The sequence below is a fragment of the Echiichthys vipera genome (genome assembly GCF_963691815.1).
Source record: "Echiichthys vipera genome assembly, chromosome: 6".
Taxonomy (NCBI): domain Eukaryota; kingdom Metazoa; phylum Chordata; class Actinopteri; order Perciformes; family Trachinidae; genus Echiichthys; species Echiichthys vipera.
In genome coordinates this window covers 32,197,536-32,224,090 of record NC_139831.1, presented here as the reverse complement: position 1 = coordinate 32,224,090, position 26,555 = coordinate 32,197,536, and the positions used below count along the sequence as shown (strand labels likewise).

General features: G+C 40.2%; 2 protein-coding genes across 5 annotated transcripts; one reads left to right on the top strand and one right to left on the bottom strand.

Annotated features, from left to right (window-relative positions):
- Nucleotides 1–1,156: 1,156 nt before the first annotated feature.
- On the top strand, nt 1,157–17,317 carry tctn1 (tectonic family member 1; the record flags this gene model as incomplete). The annotated part of the gene is made up of 14 exons (XM_083915615.1): nt 1,157–1,448; nt 2,454–2,571; nt 6,470–6,603; nt 7,517–7,668; nt 7,757–7,859; nt 10,521–10,633; nt 11,652–11,672; nt 13,257–13,391; nt 13,597–13,722; nt 15,401–15,491; nt 15,674–15,809; nt 15,907–16,060; nt 16,633–16,764; nt 16,863–17,317. The coding sequence occupies 14 exons, from the start codon at nt 1,157–1,159 to the stop codon at nt 17,007–17,009; spliced, it is 1,854 nt and encodes a 617-aa protein (XP_083771741.1). The 3' UTR covers nt 17,010–17,317.
- Nucleotides 17,318–17,621: 304 nt separating this feature from the next.
- On the bottom strand, nt 17,622–25,479 carry hvcn1 (hydrogen voltage-gated channel 1). 4 transcript variants are annotated; one of them, XM_083914764.1, is made up of 6 exons: nt 25,369–25,479; nt 22,227–22,443; nt 20,088–20,192; nt 19,761–19,992; nt 18,791–18,903; nt 17,622–18,105 (listed from the first exon to the last, which is right to left on the bottom strand). In XM_083914764.1, exons 2-6 carry the CDS (start codon nt 22,398–22,400, stop codon nt 18,049–18,051), a joined length of 681 nt encoding a protein of 226 aa, XP_083770890.1. In that variant the 5' UTR covers nt 22,401–22,443; nt 25,369–25,479; the 3' UTR covers nt 17,622–18,048. The 4 variants fall into 4 exon arrangements, with proteins under 4 accessions (XP_083770890.1, XP_083770888.1, XP_083770889.1 ...); XM_083914762.1 differs by having other exon boundaries at nt 22,227–22,448; nt 25,369–25,464; XM_083914763.1 differs by lacking the exon at nt 25,369–25,479 and adding an exon at nt 25,028–25,069 and having other exon boundaries at nt 22,227–22,448.
- Nucleotides 25,480–26,555: the final 1,076 nt, after the last annotated feature.

Here is a 26,555-nt window from a genome sequence, read left to right as displayed (position 1 = left end):
ATTTTGATCACTTTTATGTGATAACGAGATCATTTTGATCACTTTTCCTGTGATAACGAGTTCATTTTGATCAGTTTTCTGTGATAACGAGACCATTTTGATCAGTTTTCTGTAATAACGACATCATTTTGATCAGTTTTTTGACAATGAGATCATTTTGATCAGTTTCCTGTCATAACAAGATCATTTGGATCAGTTTTCTGTGATAACAAGATAATTTTGATCAGTTTTCCTGTGATAATGAGATCATTTTGATCAGTTTTTTGATAATGAGATCATTTTGATCAGTTTTCCCGTGATAACCAGATCATTTTGATCAGTTTTCTGTGATAACCAGATCATTTTGATCAGTTTTCCTGTGATAACCAGATCATTTTGATCAGTTTTCCTGTCATAACAAGATCATTTTGATCAGTTTTCCCGTGATAATGAGATAAATTTCCTCCGTTTTCTCCTAATAACGAGTTTATTCATTAGAGATCTGTAGGATCAGTGTATCAGTGTCAGAGGAGCAGGAGAATATGGATCAGCATCACAGATCTCTTCAGTCAGTCCTGACACAGGCTGAAATAACTTCATGCCTTTTTATTACAGATGATGTTCACATTAGTGAGTCATCTAAGAAGACGGTAGGAAAGCTTTAGCTTTATCAGAGAGTGAGTGAGTGAGTGAGCCGTATTTCCTCATTAACTACTGTTTTTTAAACAAATTGTATCGTCAACAGTATTATATTACAACAACATAAATACCAGAACAGGGAAGAGTTTTACAATGTGCACATACATATAACAGTTTATTTCATAACAGAAACCAACTGAAATCATCTGTCGGTGTTGTCTATAGTGTGATATGACAAGGCTTTAGGAGGCATGACCTGTCACTGTGATGGGAATCTCAGGACTATCACATTTCATTCATAATCTCTCAAATTCAATATCTCGTTATCTCGAGAAAACAGAGGAAATAAAATGTATGTGATGTATGGCCGTTTAGGGCTTCCGTAGAATTCAATTCAATGTAATCCTCCATCATCTGCCCTGGAACAGTACCTCGCTAGGACAGCCGGGGCGGTAATGGTTCATTAATAGGCAGTAACTTTTTAACGGAACAGAGGAAGAAGAAGAAGAAGAAGCGCCATAGCAACGATTAAACAAAGATGGCGACCTCAGCTGCTGTGTTCTGTTACACTTCCAATCTCTTCTGTTTATTCCTCTTGTTTACTGTCGTCACTTCAAACGAAAATACAACTAGCTACAACCTGAATACGACGTTTAGTGACCAGGCCGTCACATATAACGTTACTGACAACGATACAACAACACAGCCGACAGAGTTCCAATCAACAACCGCGACATCGAGCTACAGCAGCACGGAGGAGCCCGTTCAGCCCACCGTGCCCGCTGATCCCCTGCCTGTCTCCGGCCGCCTGCTCACTCCTGTCACCGAAGGTAGGTTGTGCATCGTTACCGCACTATAATACTACCTAAGAGATAACGTAAGCAAGACAGCTTAGTTATACACTCTACAACGCTGTTGCTGGGATAGTTATTCGAAGATGGCTTTTGGTTACATAGGTTTAATTTAAATCACATTAAATGTGTCCCCCTGATGTTAATACAGACAACTTTAAAGGGTCCAAAGTACAACAAATAATTGATTTGACAAATGTATAAAGATATATTGTTTCTGTTCTTCGGGGAAGTTGTTTTTATTTATGATAGTCTTAATTATACAAACATTTTATAAGTGTTTGTTCATTGAAAGTCTTTCAAAATTCAAAATGCACAGTATTTAGGCCTCTTCACCCCTATTCAATAATTCAGCAACAGATTATTTTTCTTGTGTACACACACACACACACACACACACACACACACACACACACACAAACACACACACACACAAACACACACACACACACACACACACACACACACACACACACACACACACACACACACACACACACACACACATAAACACACTATATATAACCATAGTTAAAACATGCACCAAATAAGTGTTGCATTTCTTAAAAGTGAGTTAAATTGACCTGGTGTCTAAATAAAATATCCATATTTCAGGAGGATATAAACACTTTACATGCTGCTTATACTGTATATACATATATATAAATATATATATATATATAACACACAAACAATTTCTGCATATGTAAACATACTGAAAAAGTCTTATACATGAACACATATAGATCATTTAAAACAAAATAACAACTAATTATCCATACTCACACTGCTTATTCACATGTCCACGTGGACACATACGAACATATCAGAAATGTATACTTAGATATTTCCTGTTTAGCTTTGTAAAAGCCCAGAAGGTGTAGGTAGCGTTGTTGTGTTTTCTCAGTAAGATGGAGAGAGTTAAAGAGAGGTGGATAAAGGAGTGTTGTTCTGTCTGAGCTGAGCCCTGCTGCTGTGTTTCAGTCGACAGGACGTGTCCATGTGACGAGCACCAGGATGTGTGTGACATCAACTGCTGCTGTGACAAAACGTGTGGTGAGGAGGTGGCTCTGTTCACCAGCTGCTCAGTGGACACTGTCAGGCAAGTCTCCCACCTGGTCTGAGGGGGGGGGGTCTCGCTGCTTACTAGGCTACTGTGTCTTTCCCACATTTCACTTCCAATTTCACAAGTAACCTGGAGCCTTGGAGCCTTGGCACTTAGTCCAGTCATTTTAGTAAAAAAGGTGGAACAAATTGCAACAGAAGCAAACTCAACTGATTTTGTATCCTCAAAATGTCCTGAGTAAGGGAAACAAGCCCTGAAGAATCCCAATAGGGGAACGTTTCTAAAAAGAACCAAATAGAACCTACGGATTCAACAATTCATTATTTTTATCACACAAATAGGGAAACAAATAACCATCAGATATCACCATGAAAATGACTGAGTTGATTACTTACAACAAGACAAACAAAACATGTATTACAAGTTTTTTGAAATTTTCTTAACATGGGCAAATGAAGCATAATCTAATTAGGTATGTGCTAATTTTGCATTTAGTCGAACCATGAGCATTAAGAAATGGAGGCAGGGAGAAGGACTTTAGAGCAGGGACTTGGGTCACTGCTGGATGGATTTCACTCCTGTAGATGACTGAGGACTTTATATGTGTCCTGCACAAGATAAAATAAGATATTCCTTTATTAGTCCCACAGAGGGGACATTTCTTATTCACAGCAGCAAAGTGGATAGCACGCGTTTCCATAAGAAACAATTAATATTAGAGAAAATAAAGAAAAAATATGAACAATATAAACACAGGGAAATATAAGAATAATAGGAAGAATATATACACATTTTTTAAGTCTTTTATGTTCACAAATTTACACTAATGCACAGAGGAAAAATAAAAGTATTGCACATTATGATTGAAATTGTCATTATTTCGAATTATTGTTTTGGTGTGTGTGGTCTAACTGGGGCAGTGCTGGTTGCACAGGCAGACAGCTGCAGGAAGAAGAGATCTACGATAATGCTCAGTCACACACTTTGGGGGACGTAGCCTGTCGCTTAAGGAGCTCTCCTGTGCTGTTAAAGTTTCCTGCAGGGGGTGGGAGTCATTCTCCATCATGGATGACAGCTTTGCCACCCTCCTCCTCTCTCCCACCACCTCCACAGGGTCTAGGGGGCGTCCCAGGACAGAGCTGAACAAATGAATAAGCGTAGAAATTATTTTAACTACCGGTAACCCTTTTTCTTCTGCATTCTCCTGTTGTCTCCTGTTCTTATCTCAGATGCATCCCCAGAAACAGTCCCACGGACCCAGCCCCAAACCCCATCTCTGCAATAATCATTCATAAAGACTGGTTCCATTTTCTAATGCTCATGGGTAACCTAAATTAGTTCCATTCAGACCTTAACATGTCTTAACAAGTCTTTTACTGTTATATGTCAACAAGATTCAACAGAACATTTCCACCTCTGTTGTTGTATTTATGAAAATAAGCACATACGTAATTAGTATTAATTATGCGCCATCTGCCCATGTGAACAAACCATTTCAAAAACTTGTAATACATGTTTTGTTTGTCTTGATGTTAGTTATCAACTCAGTAATTTTCATGGTGATTTCTGAAGGCTATTTTTTTCCCTATTCTTGTGAGAAAAATAATGAATAGGCGAATATACTCACCACTCACCTGCTCTCACTTTCTCTGTTAATAGAAATACTCTTCTTTTTCATCCATAAATGAACACCAATCACTTCCACTCTTTGTGGCTACGTCTCTGTCATTGAAACTCAACTCTTCCTGCTTACATTTCAAATTAAAAGCCTTAGCCAGTCTTTCCTGGAGTAAGGGGTGGGACCTGGGATAATGGGTTGCAGACTTGTTATTGGGTCACCAATCAGCAAGTTAAATGCAGAACGATGCTTTGATCATTTTCATAATTCTAACTAAAGAAGGGAATTTTATTTTGCTACACTGGTCTGTTGAGCTCAGATGTTGTGTGCAGGGGAGATCCCTGGCCTAGGGATTACAGTTTTTCTCAGTTGCTTTGGCCAATTTCTCTTTTAAGTTTTCAGCACTGAGGATGCATTGACCTCATTACTTCATCGAGATGCTGATTTCAAGAGTGCAAGGCTTTCAACTCCACTTTAAAAAGCAACACAACACTTACATTTTCCTGCAATGGTCACACACAGTACAGGAGGAAAAAGTGAAAATATGTGTAGCCTATTAATTAGTGATGATATGGATTTTTCAACAGCTGATGCCAATCCTAAAAGAGCAGGGTGGGTGATAGCTGATTTATAATCCCAATATCAGGCTGCTTTTGGATAAAATACAATTTATTAAGAAGAGGCACTGAGGCACAAAATTGCAGAACACTGTTCTTATCTGCATTATGTTCAGTCTGTGTTAAGGCTAGCTATACTTCCACACTCGACAAAACATCCTGTTGTCGTGGTGATGGCCTCTAAAAGGCTTCACAGTTACACCTGCTCACCGTGCCACAACCATCACAAATGAAAAATCTGATCAATGTTTTAGGAGGGGGTCTGTGCACACCCACACCAGCCCTGCTGGTTGAAGGCTTGCTACCACGATGCTGACGTCTGCCCAAAACTGACACAAGGGGGAGCACTAGCGTTGTTCCACAGTAACCAGCAGCCATCGGCCTCCTGAGCACAGGCATTAATTGGCCTGATTGGTTAGCCACCTGATTAATCTCTACTATTAACACCAAAAACATGTACTGAGGAAAAAAAACATAGGTCAACTGTATGCAGTAGTTTGGTACAGTAAAAGAATAAAGTGCTGAATCAATGGACATCCAGTTGGGCCTTCTGCTGTTATGTCACCTGACAACAAATTGATCTATTTACTCCATATCAATGCAATTTATGCAACATGGACTGCAATTAATGCATGCAGACAGTCATGCTCAATAATTTGACTTAATGTGCTTAAACATTTGCAAATGGTAACAAAGAATGAGAAATGCTCTTTCTGTTGTGTTCGTCGAGTGTCCACTAGGCACAGTTTCTTATTGACCCCCTGTTAAACAGGCCGTTTTCACAGCATCATTAAACCTATTTAAGGCCAGGGACAAAAAACATTCTAGTCTGTATGTTTAGGTCATATCTCCATGACAACACTGAGGGGGGTGACATTTTTTTGTACCAGGCTTGTTTTTATTTTATTGGAGGTTAAAGTTTATGAATAATTAAGGACGTGGCCTCTTGAGTGACAGCTAGCCTCTGGCCCTCACTTCTCCTCAGAGGTAAACGTCAGCCAGATGGACGTATCTCCTTCCCCCCAACGTCACATACATGCCCTTTTTTGGTCAGAAGAAATGAGGAGGAGTCAAAGTCTGACTAGATGGAGACTGTAGGTGAGGACGAGTGGATCAAGTTGAGAGAACAGACCCCCACGGGTATGCTACGTCCATGTTTTATACAGTCCATGTTTTATACAGTCATGTGACATGACTGTAGTTGTACTGATGAATGAATGAATGCTGTGTGTGGAAATATACATGATGTTGAACTGATTAAGACAAAATGATGAACACGGAGGAAGTGTTGAGTTTGTATGAACAACACATAGCAAGTTAAATAAAAGGAATATATCAGAAAACAGGGAGTCCTGTTCCTAGAATATGATAAAATAAGCAGCCGGGAATGTTAGAAATAAAGTAAATCTGTGATGATGCTGTTGGTTTTCTCTGGAGGGCTTTAATTCTCCAAGTCTGGCCACTTTTTTAAAATTCACATTAAATCAGTTCAGTTCAGCTTGAAATCATATAAAAGATCCAAAATTAGATGAACTCACGAAGCACAGTTTATATACACATGTTGAATCAAATGCTTGCTTGTGGAGGGATGTAATGGCCTTTTTCCATTGTGTATCAATATGAAGGATGTTTCTAACATGGAAGGAGCATCTGTCTGCACACTTCACGTACAGGCTTATCCTTGCTGTTTTGTTTGCAGTGGCAACAAGCAGCTGTGCAGCCGCGATGTAGCGTCCTACTCTTTAGGGAGCACCATAGATGGCTACTCAGAGCTACAGACGTCTGTCCGGACGGAGACTAATTCTGACGTCTTCTGCATCCAGTCACAGAACCGTAAGTCATCAATGGTGCTTATTTATGATTAGGAATGGCCTATAAACAAAGCATTTTTAAGAAAATATTAGGGCCTGACTGATATGGGATCTTTGAGGCAGACACCAATTTCAGAGGGGAAAAATTCACAGATTACCAACATGATAGCCGATTATTGGATTGTGAACCAATGTTTCACTGATATGACTCTGCAAAGGTACTAAGAAGGCTATTCAATATCAATATACATTGTGTATACGTTATACATACCACGTATTACATCATCAACCAATTCTAGAAATGAACACTGAGAAAATAAAGAATAAATGAAAATAAAATAAATAGCTAAATGAGCATCATACAACGTACTTGGTATTCGTCAATTGCTGCCCATTTAAATAAAGAATAAATAAAATAATAATATAAATAGCTAAATAAATGGTTAGCATCAGTCAATAGCTGCCCATTTAAATAAAGAATAAATAAAATAATAATATAAATAGCTAAATAAACATTGTGCTTAGTATCAGTCAATTGCTGACCATTTAAAGAAAGAATAAATAAAATAAATGTCTCTATGACACCTTTTCTAAATCCCCTCAAGCATCATTTTCTGCATTATATATTCTGTAACAAAGGTTTTCACATCGTCACATACTGGAAAACATAAATGCTGATACTGATAGATACTGATATGTCTATGCTATTAAAAGGCGAACATCAAGAAATTAGCTCTCGAAAATATCACTTTTAACTGAAATCTTACACCAATTAGTCAATAGATCGATTTAAATGAACCCTAATGCTGAATTTAAAGGATACAGCTGGTGTTAATACATGATTGTATGGATACTTGTAGACTGATATAGATAGTAAAATATAACTTTATGATGTGTCTGTCTCAGTTGCTGACTTGTTGATTTGTTGTGCCTAGGTGTTGATGGATTATCTCATCCCTCTCCTGCTCTTCCAACTGACAGCAGCTTTGACTCCCTCTTTAAAGAATTTACCAGCTTTGTTTTTGGCTCAGAGAACAACAGTGGTCAGGTATCCACTGCAGAGCTCCAGACCTCATCTGGATACCAGGTGAGTCTCTGTTGGTTTCAAACTAATGATCTTTGTAATTATCATGGAATAACAATGATGATTGTCTGTTGCTGGTTGATGTTTTCAGTTTGGGGATGTGATGGTGACAGCAGGAGAGAGTGGACAGAGAGGGATGTTCTGGCTGCCAACTCCTGGTTTCACTGCTGACTGTATGGACACCAGTCCTGCAGGTATCTTCTTCTGCTTCTCACTGTAATGTGGGGATACTGTGTATAGTCTCAACTGTGACCTGAGCACATTTATTTGTTCTTTAATACATATATGGTTTTATCAGAGCTCAGTAATACAGTTGTCAAGTAAGGGCTAGGCATTAAAATTTATCATCTTTCAATGGAATCATATTGTGATGAAATCATATATCACGATACACATTTTAACAAATTGACAATAACAAGCATAATAACTCACTCAGGACTGTTATCTCAAATACCCAAGGGATATCATTGAAGAGCTGCAGTTTTGGTTCAAAGGGGACCTGTTATACTCTTTTTCAGATCCATACATGTATTTGTGTTTCTACATGAACATATTTACATGCTTTAATGTTGAAAACACACTATATTTTTCTCATAGTGCTCATGGCTCTGAATTTTTTTGTAGCAGCGCCTTTCTCTCTTTAAGGACCCCTCCCAATAAGCCCAGTCTACTCTGATTAGTCAGGCACGGCCACTAGCATGTAGCTAAATATCATGAGCAGCGGGCTGTGGGGGAATAAAGCAGCGATTTCTACCGTCAGAATCACTAATAATGTTTTATAAACCAAACACAACTGGACATGTTGCAGCAGGTGTGTGCTCTCAAATTAGAGAGTAATGAACAACCCAAGCAACAAATATTACAGCTTCTCTGCTGCTAGCATGTAGCTACATGTAGTAAACAGCAGCCCGTTCCACCAGAGCTGTTTGAGCTGTACTTCATGGGCGTTCCAGGTGTGTCGCGTCAGGAGCAGGTGACCTTATTTAAAAATCTAAGACTTGATGTCAGACCACAGAGAAAGTAGAAAAAACAGTCTGCGTCCTGAGCAGATCTGCTCATTGGGGGTGAGACTGCTTACCCATACACATGTCTACCTCCTTATTTGAGACTTCTGTCATGTTTAACGTGAACATCCCACATCATAACAATATACATATGACAAAAACTAAGGAAAAGCATAATAGGTCCCCTTAACAATCTTCATGTCAGCCTGTACGGCAGCCAGATATATATTTATATATTGTAACAATATAAAAATATCTATTGTATATATTTTTTAATCAAAAAAACAGTGGCTGAACTGCTTGATGACAATATTTATGTCATTTGGACGCAGATTTAAGGTTGCATATTATATTCAGGTGCACTAAAGTTGTTAATAAATAGGGAAATAATAACTACTGTATTTAATTCACACAGACATTGTGATATCCGCAAATATTGTACCATGTACCAAAGAATCAATGTGATAGTGTATTGTGATAAAACATAGTTACACCCCTAATTACAGTATGATTATTATTAATATCAGTTACATACTGTAGTTGCTCTGTCTAAAATGATAATGCAGTATCATTTCTTTCCAACACTCACCTCTATGCCATGTTAAAGTACAGCTGTTTTATCAACATCAGACTACTATTTTGGACTACACTGGAGATCAAAAAGCCAGTCAAATTTGGAGGAGGAAGTGTCATAGTCCAAATCTAAACCCCATAGAGAATCTTCTGAACTGTGGAGACTGCGAAAACAGTCTCTGCAGGGCAGTGTGAGAAACTAGTGATGTCCTGTGGGCGCAGATGTGCTGGAGTCATTCACAGCTGTGGCCTCTTCACTTCCTGTTCATCTTTGAATCCTAGAGAAGAAAACATTGTTGAAATCTTCTCTTCTGACACAATGAACACTTCTCTAATTTTGATCACTGTTTTTTTCACTGAATAAAGGTTTTTGTTGAAGTGCTTTGGTTATTTTAAAAAAAACATGCTGGTACAGCAGAGGTATAGCCAGAGGATATTCTATCAAATTATGAACAATAAAAAATAACAGTGTTTCAGAATTAATCGAGTATTAATACTTTGATCTCTAATTCTGATCTCCAGTGTATACATACACTCACCAGCCACTTTATTAGGCACACCTACTGCTTAATAAAGTGTCGGTGTGATCTTCTGCTGCTGTTCCCTCTCTGCTAGAAAGTAGGTGGTGTTGTGTGTTCACAGATGCTCTCCTGCATTCCTCTGTTGGAACCAGTGGTTATTTAAGTTACTACCAGTCTGGCCATTCTCCTCTGACCTCTGGCTAAAACAAGGCATTTGCGCCCACAGATCTGCCGCTCACTGGATCTTTCCTCTTTTTGGGACCATTCTCTGTAAACCCTAGAGATGGTTGTGTGTGAAAATCAAATGACATGAATAGTTGCAAAACACTTCAACAGTGTCATAACAACACAGGTCAGGTAACAATGTTATGTTTCTGATTGGACCTGCAGAGTCGTGAACATGTAGCATGACTGCTGTCATAATGCATAAACCTACAACAAACATGGTACAAAGTGCAACACAAATAAAAGCCAAACACAGTGATGGCTGAGTTATACCTGCAACAGGAGATGTATGCTTCTTCAGAAACATAGGGCTTTATTTCATCATATTAACATTATTCCATCTTTATATATGCCATTATTTTTAAAACTGCATGAGCTAAATATTTCTTTCAAATCCACTGCTCCAAAAAAGCTGCTTATTTGTTTTTTTTCTTGTTATAGTAATTTCATATATTCAAACATGCGTATTAACAGACTTTAGTATTTTTTATTTGAGTGCTGTTGCTTTAATTTGCCCTGTCTGTCTCCCCAGCGTTCCTTAAGGATCAAAGCAGTCAGTGTTCCCGGCGAGTGGTCCTGGAGCAGGACTGCGGCACTCTGCCGGCCCTCAGCATGGACACCTACACTAAAATCCATCTTTTTGCTGTGAGTCCCACATCTACTCTGACACACACTGCTGCCCCTCAAAGAAAACATCCACCCTCAAACACTCTAAGGGTACATCCTCACGGTCGACAACGGCCATTTTTTTCTCCGTCGTTCTTAAATCTCTGCATCCGCATGAAACCAGTGAAACTGACTCCAAAAGCTGTAGTTCACATGCCAGGCCTGGATGTGACGCTGTAACTGACACAGAAACAACGGAGAAGAAGGGACGGGGAAACGCTGTGGAGAATACAAACACTGGAGAGTTTCTCTCAAAAATCTGGAGACTTCCTAAATCCTCCCCCATCCTATAGAGAAATGTGTCCACTGTTTCTGGTGTTAGTGGAGACTTTTGGGCTGTTTTGGACTCTGATGCACCAATCCCTCTGCAGTTAGTGTCCTCAACGAGCAGAGGGTGCTGCTCGGAGCCCCTACCCCGTCCCAAAGCGCTCACAGGCGGGCACTGTCTCGCTACTTTTAGAGACTTTTCACACCTTCTTAGAACTTAGACAAAAGAGACTAGAGAGCAGTTTAGCTCCTTATTCAGAGCATCAGGGAAAAGGAAGAAATCTGTGCTCGGCCTAATTCATTCCCATGCATGTGGGAATCAGAGTCCAGTTCAATAAACAGTCTATGGGTCTGTCTCTCTCCTCTCACGCAGCAGCACTGTTGTTGTTATGTGACACCATGGGGTTAGTGGTCCGAGGTGGGGAGATGACGCCATCTTTTAACAAAGTATGAGGTTTTCCCGTCCAGAAGACAACGCCATGGGGGGCGTTTTCAAATCTTCCCACTCTGGGACCTGGTTTCAAATGATACAGTTTTCAGGCTCCGATAACGCCGGCTGTGTGTGGATGGGCCCTGGTCGAAAGTTATGCAGTTTTTCTCCGGAATATTTCCCATATTTTCAACTTATATATCCATTTTTTTAACTGCTCAGTAACGTTAGACAATCTGCTTCAGCACGCACATGATTTAATGTGATGATGCTAATGTAAATATCTTCTCCACTCTACAGGGAAAGAATGACAATGCAGAAGTAAGTATGCCTGCTTTTTGTTTATCTCTGAAATGATCTGTCAGTTAACGGAATGACAGAAAATGAATTGCCAATTGCTTGTCTTTAAAGATGAGTTAAGTTTTAGTTGAGTTTTTTTTTTTTTAGTTTGAGCTCAGTAGTGATGTTTTGAACTCAGGGAGGGGGTTTTGGGATAAAACACCAAGGAGCTGCAAGTCTGTGTCCTGTCACATCCCCTGTCTAACCAGGAAATTCAGCAACACACTGACCAATCCTTTTGTGCAAATGCCCCCAAACCGGTCACATGACACATAGTGCAATATTAGCACAGACAAAAGATCGAGGTTAACTGTTGCAATGTGAGGACAGGAAATATATAACGTTATGCTATGTTCCCCAGAAGAAGGAACTATTCAATTACTGTCACATTTGCATTGACATCACACTTAACTTTTTGTTTCACATCAAACTAATCAAATACTGTTACAGTAGAGCTGGGTGATGATATGATAATTTATCATTTTTAGTGGAATTGTATCATGATGAAGTTAGAGCACTGTGTGAAATGTGAATAAAAACAAAATGTAATGATTTGTAAATCATCAAAAGCTCATATGTAGGTGAAAATAGGTTTCAAACGTTGAAACAGAAACATGAATTGTTTTTGAAAATCTCCTCATTTAGAATGTGATGGCAGCAGCAGGTTTAAAACAGTTGGACAGGGTCATGTGACCCACTCTGTTGCACCACCTCTTCTTTTAACAACACTCCTTTGGGAACTGAGGAGACATACTGCTGTCATTTTCAAAGGGGAATTTTTCCCATTCTTGCTTGATGTAGGTTTTGAGCTGCTCAACAGTTCAGGGTCTCCTTTGTTGGGTTTGATGTTTCATAATGATCCTGTCTTTTGTGCTATTTTCTATCAAATTATATGGAGTTTCAATGTTTTTGCAAAACATCACATTCTGTTTACATTTTACACAGAATTCCAACTTGGGAACAGGGTTGTATATCAAGATATCGTGAAACACAATCAAGTTGTCTAAATTGATAATAACAAGCAAATTTCTCAGACAATCAGATGTGAGATATTTTTAGGGATTATGATTTGAAGATTTGTGTGCATATTGAATTACCAGAAAATGTGCTATATCATAATATAAATCTTTATCCAGATAAGAAATGATCTATACCATGACGGAAGATATTGCCCACATCAGCCAGCCCTGCCTGGAACGCTGGGAAAACGCACTGAAATTTGTGTTTTGGTGCTTTCAGCTGAATGCTAACATCAGCAAGCAAGCACGCTCACAAGGACAATGTCAAAATTCTCATGTTTAACAGCATCATTTTCATCATGTTCACAGTCATAGTTGTTTGGCGTTAACATATACTAACTAGCACAAAGAACAGCTAAGGCTGGTGGACACATTAGTTCTGCAGGTATTTGGTCTTAATCCAAAGTTGAAATGTTTATCTGGTAATTGCACTAGATGAAAAGTCAGATGATGATTGGAAGTTATTTTAATTCATCCTGAGGGGAACATGAATGTCTGTAATGTTTGTAAAAGTTGACTGATGTGGGTGCTTGTCACGTTGCTGGAGGTGGTTCCTGTGGAGGTGGCTTCAGTCGTGCTGCAGTCTGTAGATGGGTTTCAGACAGAGCTGAAGATCAGTGTGGGAGAAAACATCCAGGTTGTTCTCCTGAAGCCAGACCTCTGTGCTCATGTGGTGCTGAAGGTGAGTTAACCACACTTAAACACAGAAGGGAAGTGTCTGCACTCTTTTATTAAAGCTGCCAAGATACTTTATGTATTAGTTATTTAGTATGAGCCCTCAAACGGGAATATAGACATTATAGGTCACAAAAATGACAATGTTACTGGCACTGTGGATATACTCTTGCAAATGAAAGAAGACCAATTAGACATTCTTGTCTCCGTAGGTTGCCTTTGTGATTAAGTACAGCCCAGCCGGTGAGATCAAGAATGTGACGGTGTCTATGGTACTCGGGTTTGTCCGTGAAGCAGCACTGTCCCTGGAGCAGGACTTTCATGTCACATTTGTCCAGGTAGTGTCGCAACAGTCTGCATACCATGGAGTGTTAGCCACAAAAGGTTTCTCTTTTCAACATCTTAGTAGTGCACTCAGAACTACTATTCTAAGAAGTTCAAATATTTATTTCAGAACAGGTTTAATAAAGACAGATCAGTAGGCTCAACTCTGTTTTTCCTCAGCTTGTCTATTTTAACCTCTCTTGTTCTTTATTCAAACAATAATAACATTATAAGAAAGGAATGAGCTCAGGGGTTAAGCAGTGTTGATATCTTCATTTCAATATATATTTGATGGAGACTGTATCATTCAGTTTTAAAGGGCTTTCATTACTGTCTCATCACATCAAAGATTACATCATGAAATAATACTGGAACCCTATTTATGTTGTTAGCATGAAGTTATTATTAAAATAGGTTAAAGACTTTATTCATATAATATCCAACTAAATATATCTTCAACCCACAATACATTTATTTTTTTTAGTTTTCTGTGATTTATTTAGCTTGTACTTTTGTTTAGATGTGTCTGAGGGGGTAGAGCCATAGGATCATCACACCTTCAGTGTCTCACAGTCATATTTGACTGAGAGAAGAAAGAAGGAGTGCTACAGGCAGCAGGGAATCACACAGAGAAATGTGCATTTAAGAGCGGATGGATGCTACTGCTCTGGGCCCATTCTCCTAAAACATTGTATCTTCCCACCAGGAGCAGTGTCCTCTGCAAACCAAGCCCCCACCACAGTGGCTTCCTGGTTAATCCAATAAGAAAGTGACAAAAATTGCTGTTTGACGAGTGTCCACTAGACACGGGAGTGCCTGCACTTGACTCCCGTGTCAGTCTCTACCCTCTAAAAAATCCTGTTCCCGTTACAAAATAAAAAAAATCCCGTTCCCTCCAGTTTTCTCCCAGTCCCGGAAAAAAAATCTCAACATTGACTCAAAATCTTATTGAGTAACGTGTTCTGTCCATTTTTTATACAGTCTATGGTATAAACCCGTCCCCACATCTGCTGACACCAGCACTAAAGAACTGCTCATCTCAGAGAAAGGGCGGAGTTGACCCTATTGCTATGGATGATGTCATGTTTTATCAGACTGTGATTGACTGTTTTGGCTGTGTCAGTTAATTGTTGATAGAAATACTGTAGGAGGGATGTTTCCATACGTGAATGAAGAGTTTCCAAAACAGAAGAAACAAGAACAAAGAACAAAAGACAAATGACAGCTTTTTTAGAGCGCAGTGTCATTAAAGGTTTCTGAAATGTTGATGATGATGATGATGATGAGGTGGATTTCCATCAGCAGTCATTTTAGAGTTGTTTGTGATTTGTTCCGAGAGACCAACTAACTTTACATTTAGGAGTCCTAAAAATGAACAAAGTTAGGAGCTCATCTTATCCCTAAGATGTTGAGTGAGTTCAGGCCCAGATCTGTGAAACTTTTAAGAACGTAGCCATCCATAACATTCTGCACCTGTAACGACCTTTGGCTATGGGGCTGCTAGGTTGCTCCAGAAGGTTTTAAGTTTACCTAATTCTATATTTTGAAAAACAAAAAAGCAGCCAATTGATTCTGTAGACTTATATTAAAAAGAGATGTTTTTCTGACTGATTCCCTCTGTCAACTATAACTGTGTTATTAAAATAAATGCTCAATGAGAGTAATGTTCTTTACCTTGCATCTGTTGAACAGGAGGACGTGGAGGAGGTAGCTGTCCACTACAGTGGAAATCCAGGTTATGTGGATGGACTACCTCTTGTGTCTGGAACAAGAACAGCAGAATATCCTTCACCTGTCCTTTCTGGACACTAGGTCTATAAAAAAAAGTATGATTGATTGATGACTGATTGTATTGTGTCCTTTGACAGCAGTTGTGAGGATACTTTGACAGTGTTTGGTAAGAACGACATGACACTTTGATGTGCTACAAGGCCCAGGATTTGTCCTTAACCTTTGTCGTCACAGGGATCTCCCGGAGCATTGACCCCAGAGACACACTGTCTCTTCTCCACAGTGCTGATGACCAGGACTGTCTGCAGGGACCACATCAGCGCTCCCCTGTCCTGTTCGGTGTGAACTCTGTGTCCGGCTGCACATTGAGGCAGGACATCTTTACATGTTACAAATGTGATCGGTGTGCACAGGTGCAGTGCTCCCTTGTGTCTTCATACATGTGTGACAGCGACTTGTCTCTACAGACTGGAGGATGCTGCCAACTGCTCCCTGGTCTTTCAGGTGCTTTTGGATGTCCTGAGAGGACCCAACCACGCCCAGTATGTGGCTTCTTTTGGAAACTCCCCGTTAGACTATGCACTGGAATGGGTACCAATCCAGAGCAACTTCAATCCTGGGGTGAGTCTCAGGTCTAGTCAAATCCTGAATCTGACTGGAGAGGTGTAAGACGAAGCAGAGCATATAAGTCAAATACGTATATATTTTATGTCCACAATGCAATATCTTAAAAACTTGTGCAGTTTTTCTTTGTGACAGTTTGAGTGTTTGGGGTCTAAACTTTTTTATTTGTTAGTTTTTTATGTTTTTATTATTTTCCCGTTTGATACTTTGACACAGCCTGCAGCATTGATTGTGTGATGAGCTTGAGCCTACTTTACACACCTGTATGACTTTGATAATCACTACTTTTTGCAGGAGTGTGCAGTATTCACAAACATGCTTAGTTTTGCATTAATACAACTGTGACTTCAGTCAATCTTCAAGTCTGGATTCCAATTCAGAATTCAGGATGAGATGCTTTCCCCTTAGATAGAAAGATACTGCATGTTGACAAAAAAACAAAAACATATATATGATTTTACCATCTCAGAATACTGGTCTCAGCCATTTGATTGCAGTTGATAATATAATCAATCATTTAAAAATATATTGTAAGGGCCATAACCCAACCGTATGTTTGTGTTTTGCAGGAAGCACAGAGTTGCAGCATCCCACTGTCACTTCATTTAGAAATCAGATGGACTAAATATGGGTCCTTGGTGAACCCCCAAGCTCAGATTGTGGGCATCAAAGAAGTAATTCAAACCAACACCACCACTTTGGTAAGACTCACTCACTCATAAAGACTTTCAGGTTTTAACATAACAATAAAGACAGTGTAATCCTTTCTACTGTGTCTGATTGTCTTGTTCTTCCACAGGACATGTTGTCTGGAGGCAGCAGCATCGTGTCAGTCAGGAGCTCAGTGGCCTTCATACCAGTTTCTGCTGCTGCTCTTCCTGGTCACAGAGCCACGCCCACCATTGACGCCAAACTGCCCTTTGACTTCTTCTTCCCTTTTGTCTGAACAGCTTCTTCCCTTTTGCCAAACAGTCCACTTGGACTCTCCTTCCTTCTCGTCGGACCGGAACAGTTCACATGGACTCTTCTTCCTTCTCGTCAGACCGAAACAGTCTACGTGGACTCTTCTTCCTTCTCGTCGGAAAAGTCCACGTGGACTCTTCTTCATTCTCGTCGGAACAGTCCACGTCTACTCTTATTCCTTCTTGTCAGACTGAAACCGTTCACGTGGATTCTTCTTCCTTCTCGTCGGAACAGTCCACTTGGACTCTTCTTCTTGTCGGACCGGAACAGTCCACGTGAACTCTTCTTCCTTTCCGTCGGAACAGTCCACGTGGACTCTTCTTCCTTTCCGTCGGAACAGTATGAACAGTATGTATATATATATATATGTGTATATATATATATATGTATATATATATATATATATATATGTATATATATATATATGTATATGTGTGTATATATATATATATGTATATATATATATATATATATACACATATACATATATATATATATATATGTATATATATATATATATATATTGTGTGTATAATGTATATAGGATTTGTTTGTAAAAAAAAAGACAATTTAACAAGTATTTTTTAATAAATGAAATAACTTCATTTATTGTCAACTGTTTTTTTTACACAACATAATACTTTTAAATTTCATTAGGCAAATGTACAACTATTTGTCATCAGTGTGAGGAATGTTTGGAGAATGATCTTCATTGAGTGATATCCAGGAGCATCTGAATATCTGGAATTCATTAGAAGACCAACATGTTTCCATCTCTACTGCCAAGAAACCTGGATATGGATCTGCTGATACAGATACGATACAGATACTCAGGAAAGATGATTTCTCTTCAGGTAATGTAGTAACGGTTAAAGGTCTGTAAACAAGTAGTAGATATATTGAAATCAGGTCTAAAATAAAAGTTCGTCGTGGAATATATATTTTAAGAATAGTGCAGAAAGGTATATGATGATAAATGACACTGAACAGTAGCTCAACAACAGGTATTGTGGCTCCATGAGTTAGAAGTCTATGCCATGCTTCTTCAGGAGTGCTTGAAGTTTCTGGTTCTCTTGTTCCTAAAGTAGATGGAGACAGACAGAGAGAAGAGAGTGATGCACTGATGAACATCCTGTTCCATCGTCACGAGGTCAGCAGGTTTTTGTTAGATTCCTTAAATAAGGCCTGTGGTTTACACGGGCTGAGAAACATAAAATGCATCAGTAAATACTCCTGAATTTGAAGCTTCTACATGTCTTTAAAAAGGTGGCTGCTAACAGGAGAGGAATGAGTCAGAAGCTAGTGGGTGGATTTTATACTCTGCTTTTTACCTCCTTTACTTTTTTACTGATTATTTTACTGAACAAAACATGAGTATCATAAGCGTTTGTTCACCACTGGACTTATTTTGTGCAATATTCCAAAATCCAATGGAAAAAGTCTTCATTCTATTACCAGAACTACACAATAAAACTAAACTGTACTCTTGAAATCAGTTAAGGAGCTGAAATACAATTCTGAAACCTCTTATTAATTTATTTGTAAGTAAAATATAAATCTAATAGGATCAAAATTACTTACCATGTGTAAGCTTTAAACTGTCAAAATGTGTCAATACCCTTAATTATAGCAGTGGCCCCATTTAAATCCTTACTTTATTCATCTCTGCCCATGTATGTGGAGTGTGAGAGACCTCAGTGATCTTCTTCACTGTAATAAATGTGATCCGTCCTGGTTTAGTGTGATGCAGTTGTTAGGAGTCACCTGTTTATCACTGCGCTCCTGTAGCTCTGTGACTCTGTGAACAAGGTGGTCATAACTTTCCTTCAGCTTGTGGATCTTCTGGTCTGCACGGGTCTTCACTGACACCAGGATACCTGGAACACATTCAAACCCAGTCATCCCTATAGTCTCATTAAAATTCTCTTAAAATATTACATATTATATATATATAAAGATATACTGTAGCAATCTACTGTATATGAGCCTGTTCTAACAGTTTTTTTACTAAAGATTTAGACACATAATTAAATATGTTTTTTTCTGGGTGATATGCCTCTTTAATGTATTCATGATACAATCTGAATCATATTTTTATATAGAAAAAAAAGAATTACTTTATTAATCCCGCAACGGGAAATTCAATTTTTTCACTATTATTATTCATGTTACACACACATACACACACACACACAGGCCCGAAATACACACACAATGCACAAACAGGACCTATATACATGCAATTAATGGAGATATGTTAGAGCGAGGGAGCTGCAAGTGGTTGCTGGTTGCTCAAAAGCACCTCGGCAGAGCCCAGGAGATGAACTGGCACCTCTCCAGCCACCAGTCCACGTTCCATTCATGGTCCACACAGGGACTCGAACCGGCGACCCTCTGGTTCCCAGCTGAGTCGCCTATGGGCTGAGCTACAGCTGCCTCTTCTTCCTCTTTGCAATTTAACACTACTCTAAAATGTTAGCATTTTCTTTACAAGGGGGTTCATTTTAGCAGAGAGCTGTGGTGGTGCTGAGGTGACTTTGCATAGTGCTTGATGACTTTACTGTAGCCAACGGTACTCGGGGTAAAGTAAACCCCCCCGATCAGATCAGTCTGTAGATGTGTTTAAACATATGAACCGTATCTACACTGACTGATCAGATCAGTCTGTAGATGTGTTTTAAACATATGAACCGTATCTACACTGACTGATCAGATCAGTATCTACACTACTGACCGTTGATAATCCTGGCTACTCTCCAGAGTCGCAGCAGGATGAGGAGACCCATCCCATCAAAGGCGTCTTCATGGAAGATGAACACAACGTCCAACACGAAGGAAACCACCACCACCAGGCCATCAAACACCTCAAACTTGTGTTGAAAGAACTCCAGGCGGTAAGCAAACAGCTTACCAACCAGCTCCACCATGAAGAATGTGAGAAGAGCCAAGCTCAGGTAGTGGAACACCTGCAAAAAACTTAGTGTTAGTAGATGGTATAGTACATGGTATTAGACAGAGGTCGAACTAAGTTTGAGTAAGTGACGACAAATCTGTGTCTCACCTCAGGAGCAATGTGGCCATGTTCCAACTTAATAACAGACAGATCGATTAGCAGCTCTGCCAGGACAAAGATGGCATCAAGGATTACCAAACACACCACCAATACCTGGAAGCAAAGTCAGACTATCAGTAAAGTCCTGTCTTCACACAGCAACTTAAAGAGGAACTGCACCCATCTTACACATCAAAGTGTGTTTTCAGGTGCCGGGAAGAACTCATGTTCTCTGGCAGGTATGTCTGGCTGCTCTCCCATTCAGAAAGGTTTCCAGCTGGCAAGATCCTGGGGAAGTCAGTCAGAAGCGTTTATCTCATGTGGGGCGGGTTTAAGATGATGACCGACAGAGGAGTGTCATAGTTACTAATGTAACCAGGGTTCTCTGTCCAGGCTCCCGGGTCTCAAATCAAACAATAGACTCTATATGAAGATGGACGGCTTGATGGCTCCCCAAAAGCAGAGCCAAAGCATCTTGATCGCCCCCTGGTGGCTGGCTGCAGTATAGGTCATAAGTCCCAAACTATAAACGTCGACCTCGAATAGATTTTTCCCAAAGATGATTTCTGTTGATGTATGTAGTTTTTATCAAGCTGTTCTTTTTCTCTAACGTTTGATTTGAATTAGTAATTTGATGCTATAAAAACGGGGTGAAACGTCATGATTGACAGCCGTGATCAACTCACTATTGGTCGTGCAGGTTTTTGGACCTCACTTCGGTGACGTTACTCTATTGCCAGATTATACTGTTCAATCCCTGGCTACAATATTACAACCTGGCTGCCATTGTTTTCCTGCTCCAATGCAGACAAGCCTGCTGTAAATTAGAAAGAACGCAGGGTTTTGGCACTTTCACATTGGCTTTACTTTTCAGAGCTGGAGGTTGCTGCTTGGTCTGAAGACTACAAGTTTAAAAGGTAAAAAAATCTGGAGGAAGGAGTTAGAAAGAAGTGATCTTACAAGACTTCTATAGCCAGCCTCTCATCTCTGCTGCAGGTTGGAGGCTTCAGGCTGCATTAGCTTCTTCTAGCATAACCATGGATGTATTAAGATATCTGGACACAGCTTTGGAGGCGGAGCTCCGCTCATTCCTGTGGGAGCTGCTCATGATGTTCGGCACTACTTCATCACAGCGCTCTGTTGGGCCAATAGAGAAGGCGCAGCACTAGACTACGTCCGGTTCAGCTCTCTGCTAACTTGAATGGGGATTAAGTTATTTAGCTCTGCAGCTCTTCTAGACTTTCTTAATGTTATCGAATCGAATTCATCAAATTCTGATAACGAAACGGCAAACTCCAGCGATACAACAACATATTTAACAACAACAATATTATACAGATAACATATATTTGTTAAAAGCAGTAATATATACAGATAATAATAACAATAATTTTATTTAAAGCACGCAGAGAGTGTTGTCTTTATTTCTGATATATTTTTTAAAAGCAATAATCTCCAGTTGACTTTCCGGGGGGGAAGAAGTATATACTTATGTAACTATACATATACATATATATATATATATACATAAAATATCAGATTTACAATAGTAATATATTCAGATCCAAAGTACTGTAATAATGACCAGCATTTTTATGTAAAGCACGCAGAGAGTGTTGTATTAATGTCTGATATTTATTTACAAAACAATAATCTCCAGTTGACTTTCCAGGGGGGCAAAAAGCCTCTCTTTACGCAGCCAAGATGACAGTCTAATGTCATCAAAAATGACTGAATGATATAAATGAGTTCACCAAAATAAATGCAGTAAATGCGGTCAGAAGACTCTTTGCTCTGTGTCCTTCCTAATCCGAACAAAATGGCTCTGCCTGCCTTATAAGGGCATTGACTAGGACAGAGCGTGACGTGGGCCGTGTATTTCCCAGGTGAAACACAGATAACAAATGCCTACAAATACATATCAATCCAAATCAAACTTAGGTACATATTTAATGCATTTTATAATTCACAATTCCAGCCATAACTCAAGACAAAGTTACTTTTAAAAAAACCTCTAAATGGCTCCAACAGATGGGTCCCCACATCTATATCCACATCAGGGCCATCAGAGTGGAGCAGCCATAAAACATGCTCTCAAAGTGACGGGTCGTTGGTGCATGAATGGTTGAATAGACTAGAGTAGCATACCTGGAACCGTGCGGAGCTGTAGAGCCTTTTCAGTGAATCCCTGAAGGTCAGCGTTGTTGGCACCAGGCCAGTGGCCGGACTCAGCTCCTCACTGGTCACGTGCAGCTCTTCTTCGTCCCACTGGACTGTTGGCCCATCCCCCACGGTGGTGAAATAGCTCAGGTACCGAGCCATGATGGCAGGCTCTACGGCAGGAGTGGACCAAGCCCCACCTCAGCTCACCTCAGAGGGAACAATGGGAGTGTGCATTTCAATTCAGATGCATATACACGCCACTTTTTCTGCACAACTTCATGAATCACAACTTACAACTTGTTTTTCTGTTATTCCAGGAAACAGCGGGTTGGGCCCCTCGATAACAGCAAAGCCAAATCTTTTTTTTAAGGTTGCAGACTAATGCAAGTCAGTGAGAGCCTAAACGGGTTTGCTCTCTTCCACCCTGAGCTCTCTCATAAATGTGAGCATCTGGGCAGATTTCTCCATCTGTTAGACAATCTGAGTTTACTTCTGCTTTTCAAGGTTTGCAACATGTCATTGAGAAAGCAAGAGCTCTCAGTGTGGTGTCAACAGGAAGCTGCAGGCAGCCTCTTAACCCCCAGATGTGATCATTGATTCATATCATTTCATTCTTTTAGTTCAGTCCACAATATCAAGCCTTAAATTAAAGGAAAGTTATAACAATCAATTTAGCAACAAAACATGTTATGTAGACTGAAAAGGTGTCAGCTGAAGCTACAGTTTATTATAAATACCCTTCTCACTAGGGATCGACCGATATGGAAATGTCAGGGCCGATACCAATTTTGTTTTTACATCAGCCTTAGCCGATGACAGAAACGGACTGCTGATTTACTTGAGCTGATATTTGGAGCTGATGCGACTTTTGCTCTCTAAATTTACATCATAAAAATAACAATGATGATAAAAAATGTTCCGAGTCTAAAATTTTTTTTTAAAAAGGGTCATTTATTGATCTTTAAAAAAGGCGTCTCCATCAACACGGAGCTGCCTGTGGACGCCTGTCTGTAAATAACGCCGGGAAAAACTATCGGTGAACATAGCAGCTCGCAACTAAAAAACACTAATATCAGCCAGTGAATGTTCTCATTTGTCCGGGTCATCGTTATCCCCAAAGCCACTTCATTCAAAAGCACCTGGACTTGGTTATTTGTCTAGGAAGACGACCAGGCTGACTGGACCAGTCCCAGGCTGGTACTGGTCCTGGTCCAGTCCCAGCCTGGTCAGGTGCGTTCATGAACTGATGAAGCATCTTGGGTGGTTCTAGACCAGGGTCCTGTAACCTTTACTATAAAAGAGCCATTTTCCCCTCCTCTTCCACCAAATAAAATGTGTCTGGAGCCACCAAACATATTTGATGTCACAGCTTATAAAGGTCTATATAAAATTATATGATATATAAAAAATATATAGTATATTGTATATTGCTGCATTTATCAAAATGATAGAATGAAAAGAAAACTGTTGACATTTTATTCCTATTATTACCTTTTATAAAAAAGGTTTGGTTGTTTGCTAATTTCTCACCAATGTCTGATAAGCAATCAATTTGATGATTGATTGCTTAAATCATCAAATGATGATTTAAGCAATCATCATTTGAAAGCAAATTAATGTCCACTTCACTATTTTTTTTTGGAGGGGGGGGGGTTGATCCACGGTTAGCATAAGGACAGCGCGGATCAGAAACTCAAGACTAGGACCTGCAGTGAAAGGCGCTGGGCCGTAGACGTAGGATGTGACGCATATTTTAGTTTCACCTAAAATTTATTTTTAAATCACCTTGAACTCCAGAATAACAGGTGTTCCCTCTGAAAGATTGTCTACTATGCCAAAAAAAACATGTTATTTCTTTGGAAAGTTACAGGGAGCCACTGAAAAAGGGTTGTGGGTCCTAGACAAACAACCAAGTCCAGTTGCTCTTGACTGAAGTTGCCTCAGGGACACTGATATCAGCCGATGATGTCAGACGGTGATGTATCGGTCGATCACTACTTCGTACATTGAAATGATTGGCATCGTTTTGAAAATGATGGCAAACAAAACAAAGACAAACAGAGAGCAGATGCATTCCCTTACGTTGCTTCTTTGCTGTTGCTCTTGAACTTGGGAACGGAGTTACACATTTGTAGTTCCTCTCAAGATTAAAGTTCACCCCTTTTACAGACACACATCTGTTCTTTATATTAGTTCTAACTCTTGCTGTTTTAAAAGTTCTGCCATCTTTCAATACCACGGCAGGACACAACTAAGCCGGATTTTGGTCGAATTATAATAGGTGACTCCTACATTTTCTGTTAGTGTTGCAGAGGTTTAGGCGACACCGCTGCAGCAGACACATGTCACTAGTCTGTGGGACTATTAGAAGTCACTGACTTTAAAGATCCAATACAGACAGAGTGTCAACAACTTTTCAATTCAATTGTATTTATAGTGCCAAATCATAACAGAAGTTAGTTGTAATAGTTACAACCTTGCTCGTCTCCCCTACATCACCCAGGATGTTTGTTAAGCTCTTTAAGTGTCTGAAACACTGAAATGTGCCCTGGCTGAGGCGGAGGGCCAGCAGATAGCATCATAATCCATGTGTCTCGTAAAGTAGATCTAAACTGCCACCGTCCCGTTTCTACACCGTTAATGAAGCCAGGACACGGTTATTATTGAGTCTACGAAGTCCAATTATACACAATACAAAGAGAACAGCAAACATATGGCTTTGAACGCATCACCTCCGTGAACAGGAAAGTCACGGTGGATACAAAGCTACAACAAAACTCACTCACACATAAACAACAAGAAGAGCCTTTTCCCACCAGATTCCGCAGAGATCAGTGCAGCTGTGTGTGTGTGTGTGTGTGTGTGTGTGTGTGTGTGTGTGTGTGTGTGTGTGTGTGTGTGTGTGTGTGTGTGTGTGTGTGTGTGTGTGTGTGTGTGTGTGTGTGTGTGTGTGTGTGTTTGAGCTGTTGGACAGCAGGAGAAAACTCGTGATGAAAACATCCGTCGTGGGTTTTTTGCCAACCCAGCGTTTTTGCTGACAGGAAGAAAAGTTTGTGAAGAGGCCGAGACTGAAGTGCTCAAGGCCGACTGTCACCGTGACACCGGTGTATCGGGTTAAACGCCTTACCTTTGTCTTCTCCGCTCTGTCCAGGGTTAGGAAACACACACTCCTCCTCCTCCTCCTCCTCCTCACAGACTCAACTGTGTGAACTTCGGGCAGAAAACTCCGCCTCCTTCAGTCCAACCAGCCCCGGTCCGCCTCGGCCCAGTCTGTTGTGACTGCTGCTGCAAAACTACGGTGCTGTTGGAGCTTTAATGTCGTCTCACGTTACACTATAGACCCTGCTTACACTGCAACACTAATTCCAGTGGAAACCAAAGGTATTATCCCAAAAACTCATTCTTACGGCGGGAAGCGTGTCTATGAACCGTTCCACTTGTGTCAAAACGAGCGAATCAAAGTGCTCCGGCACGGTGTTAGTGTTGAAAAATAACGGACCTGGAGCTGCTCTAAAGCAGCTTTTCCCCTAGGACTTCTGCATCCTGTCAAACTATCTACCAGTGGCGTGCACAGACTTTTTGAAGGGCAGGGTTGAAAAGGAAAAAAGGGCACATATAGCACATCACGCCACTTTAGGCACTTTAACACATTTTGGCTCCTGGGGGGCACTTTAGCACGAATTTTGGCTTCAAGAGGGCACTTTAGCACACATCTTTGCTCCTAGAGGACACTATTGCACATTTTTGGCTCCTACAGTGCACTTTAGCACACATTTTTGCTCCTAGAGGGCACTTTAGCACATGTTTTGGCTCCAAAGAGGGCACTTTATCACACGTTTTGGCTCCCAAGAGGGCACTTTAGCACATGTTCTGGCTCTGAAGGGGGCACTTTAGCACACGTTTTGGCTCCAAGAGGGCACTTTAGCACACATTTTGGCTCCTAGAGGTTACTTTAGCAGATTTTTGGCTCTCGGGGGACACTTTAGAACATTTTTTCTCCTAGAGCGCACTATAGCACACGTTTTGGCTGCCATGAGGTCACTTTAGCACACATTTTTGCTCCTAGAGGGCACTTTAGAACGCAATTTGACTCCTAGAGGACACTTTAGCACACGTTTTGGCTCTCGGGGGGCACTGTAGCACATGTTTTGGCTCTCAGAGGGCACTTTAGCACACATTTTAGCTCCGAGAGGGCACTTTAGCACATGTTTTGGCTCCCGGGGGGGAACTTTATCAAACATCTTGGCTCCTAGAGGGCACTTTATCATGCACTTTGACTCCCAAGAGAACACTTACGCACACGTTTTGGCTCCA

Bases quoted from the DNA above. Each gene is read 5' to 3' on its own strand.
- hvcn1 (XM_083914764.1), bottom strand. From the start codon at position 22,400: ATGGCTCGGTACCTGAGCTATTTCACCACCGTGGGGGATGGGCCAACA. The intron at 20,193-22,226 runs GTATGCTACTCT...CTTTGCTTCCAG, and splicing joins ACAGCTCCGCACGGTTCCAG to GTATTGGTGGTGTGTTTGGT. The intron at 18,904-19,760 runs GTCAGTAGTGTA...AATGTGTTCCAG, and splicing joins AGTAGCCAGGATTATCAACG to GTATCCTGGTGTCAGTGAAG.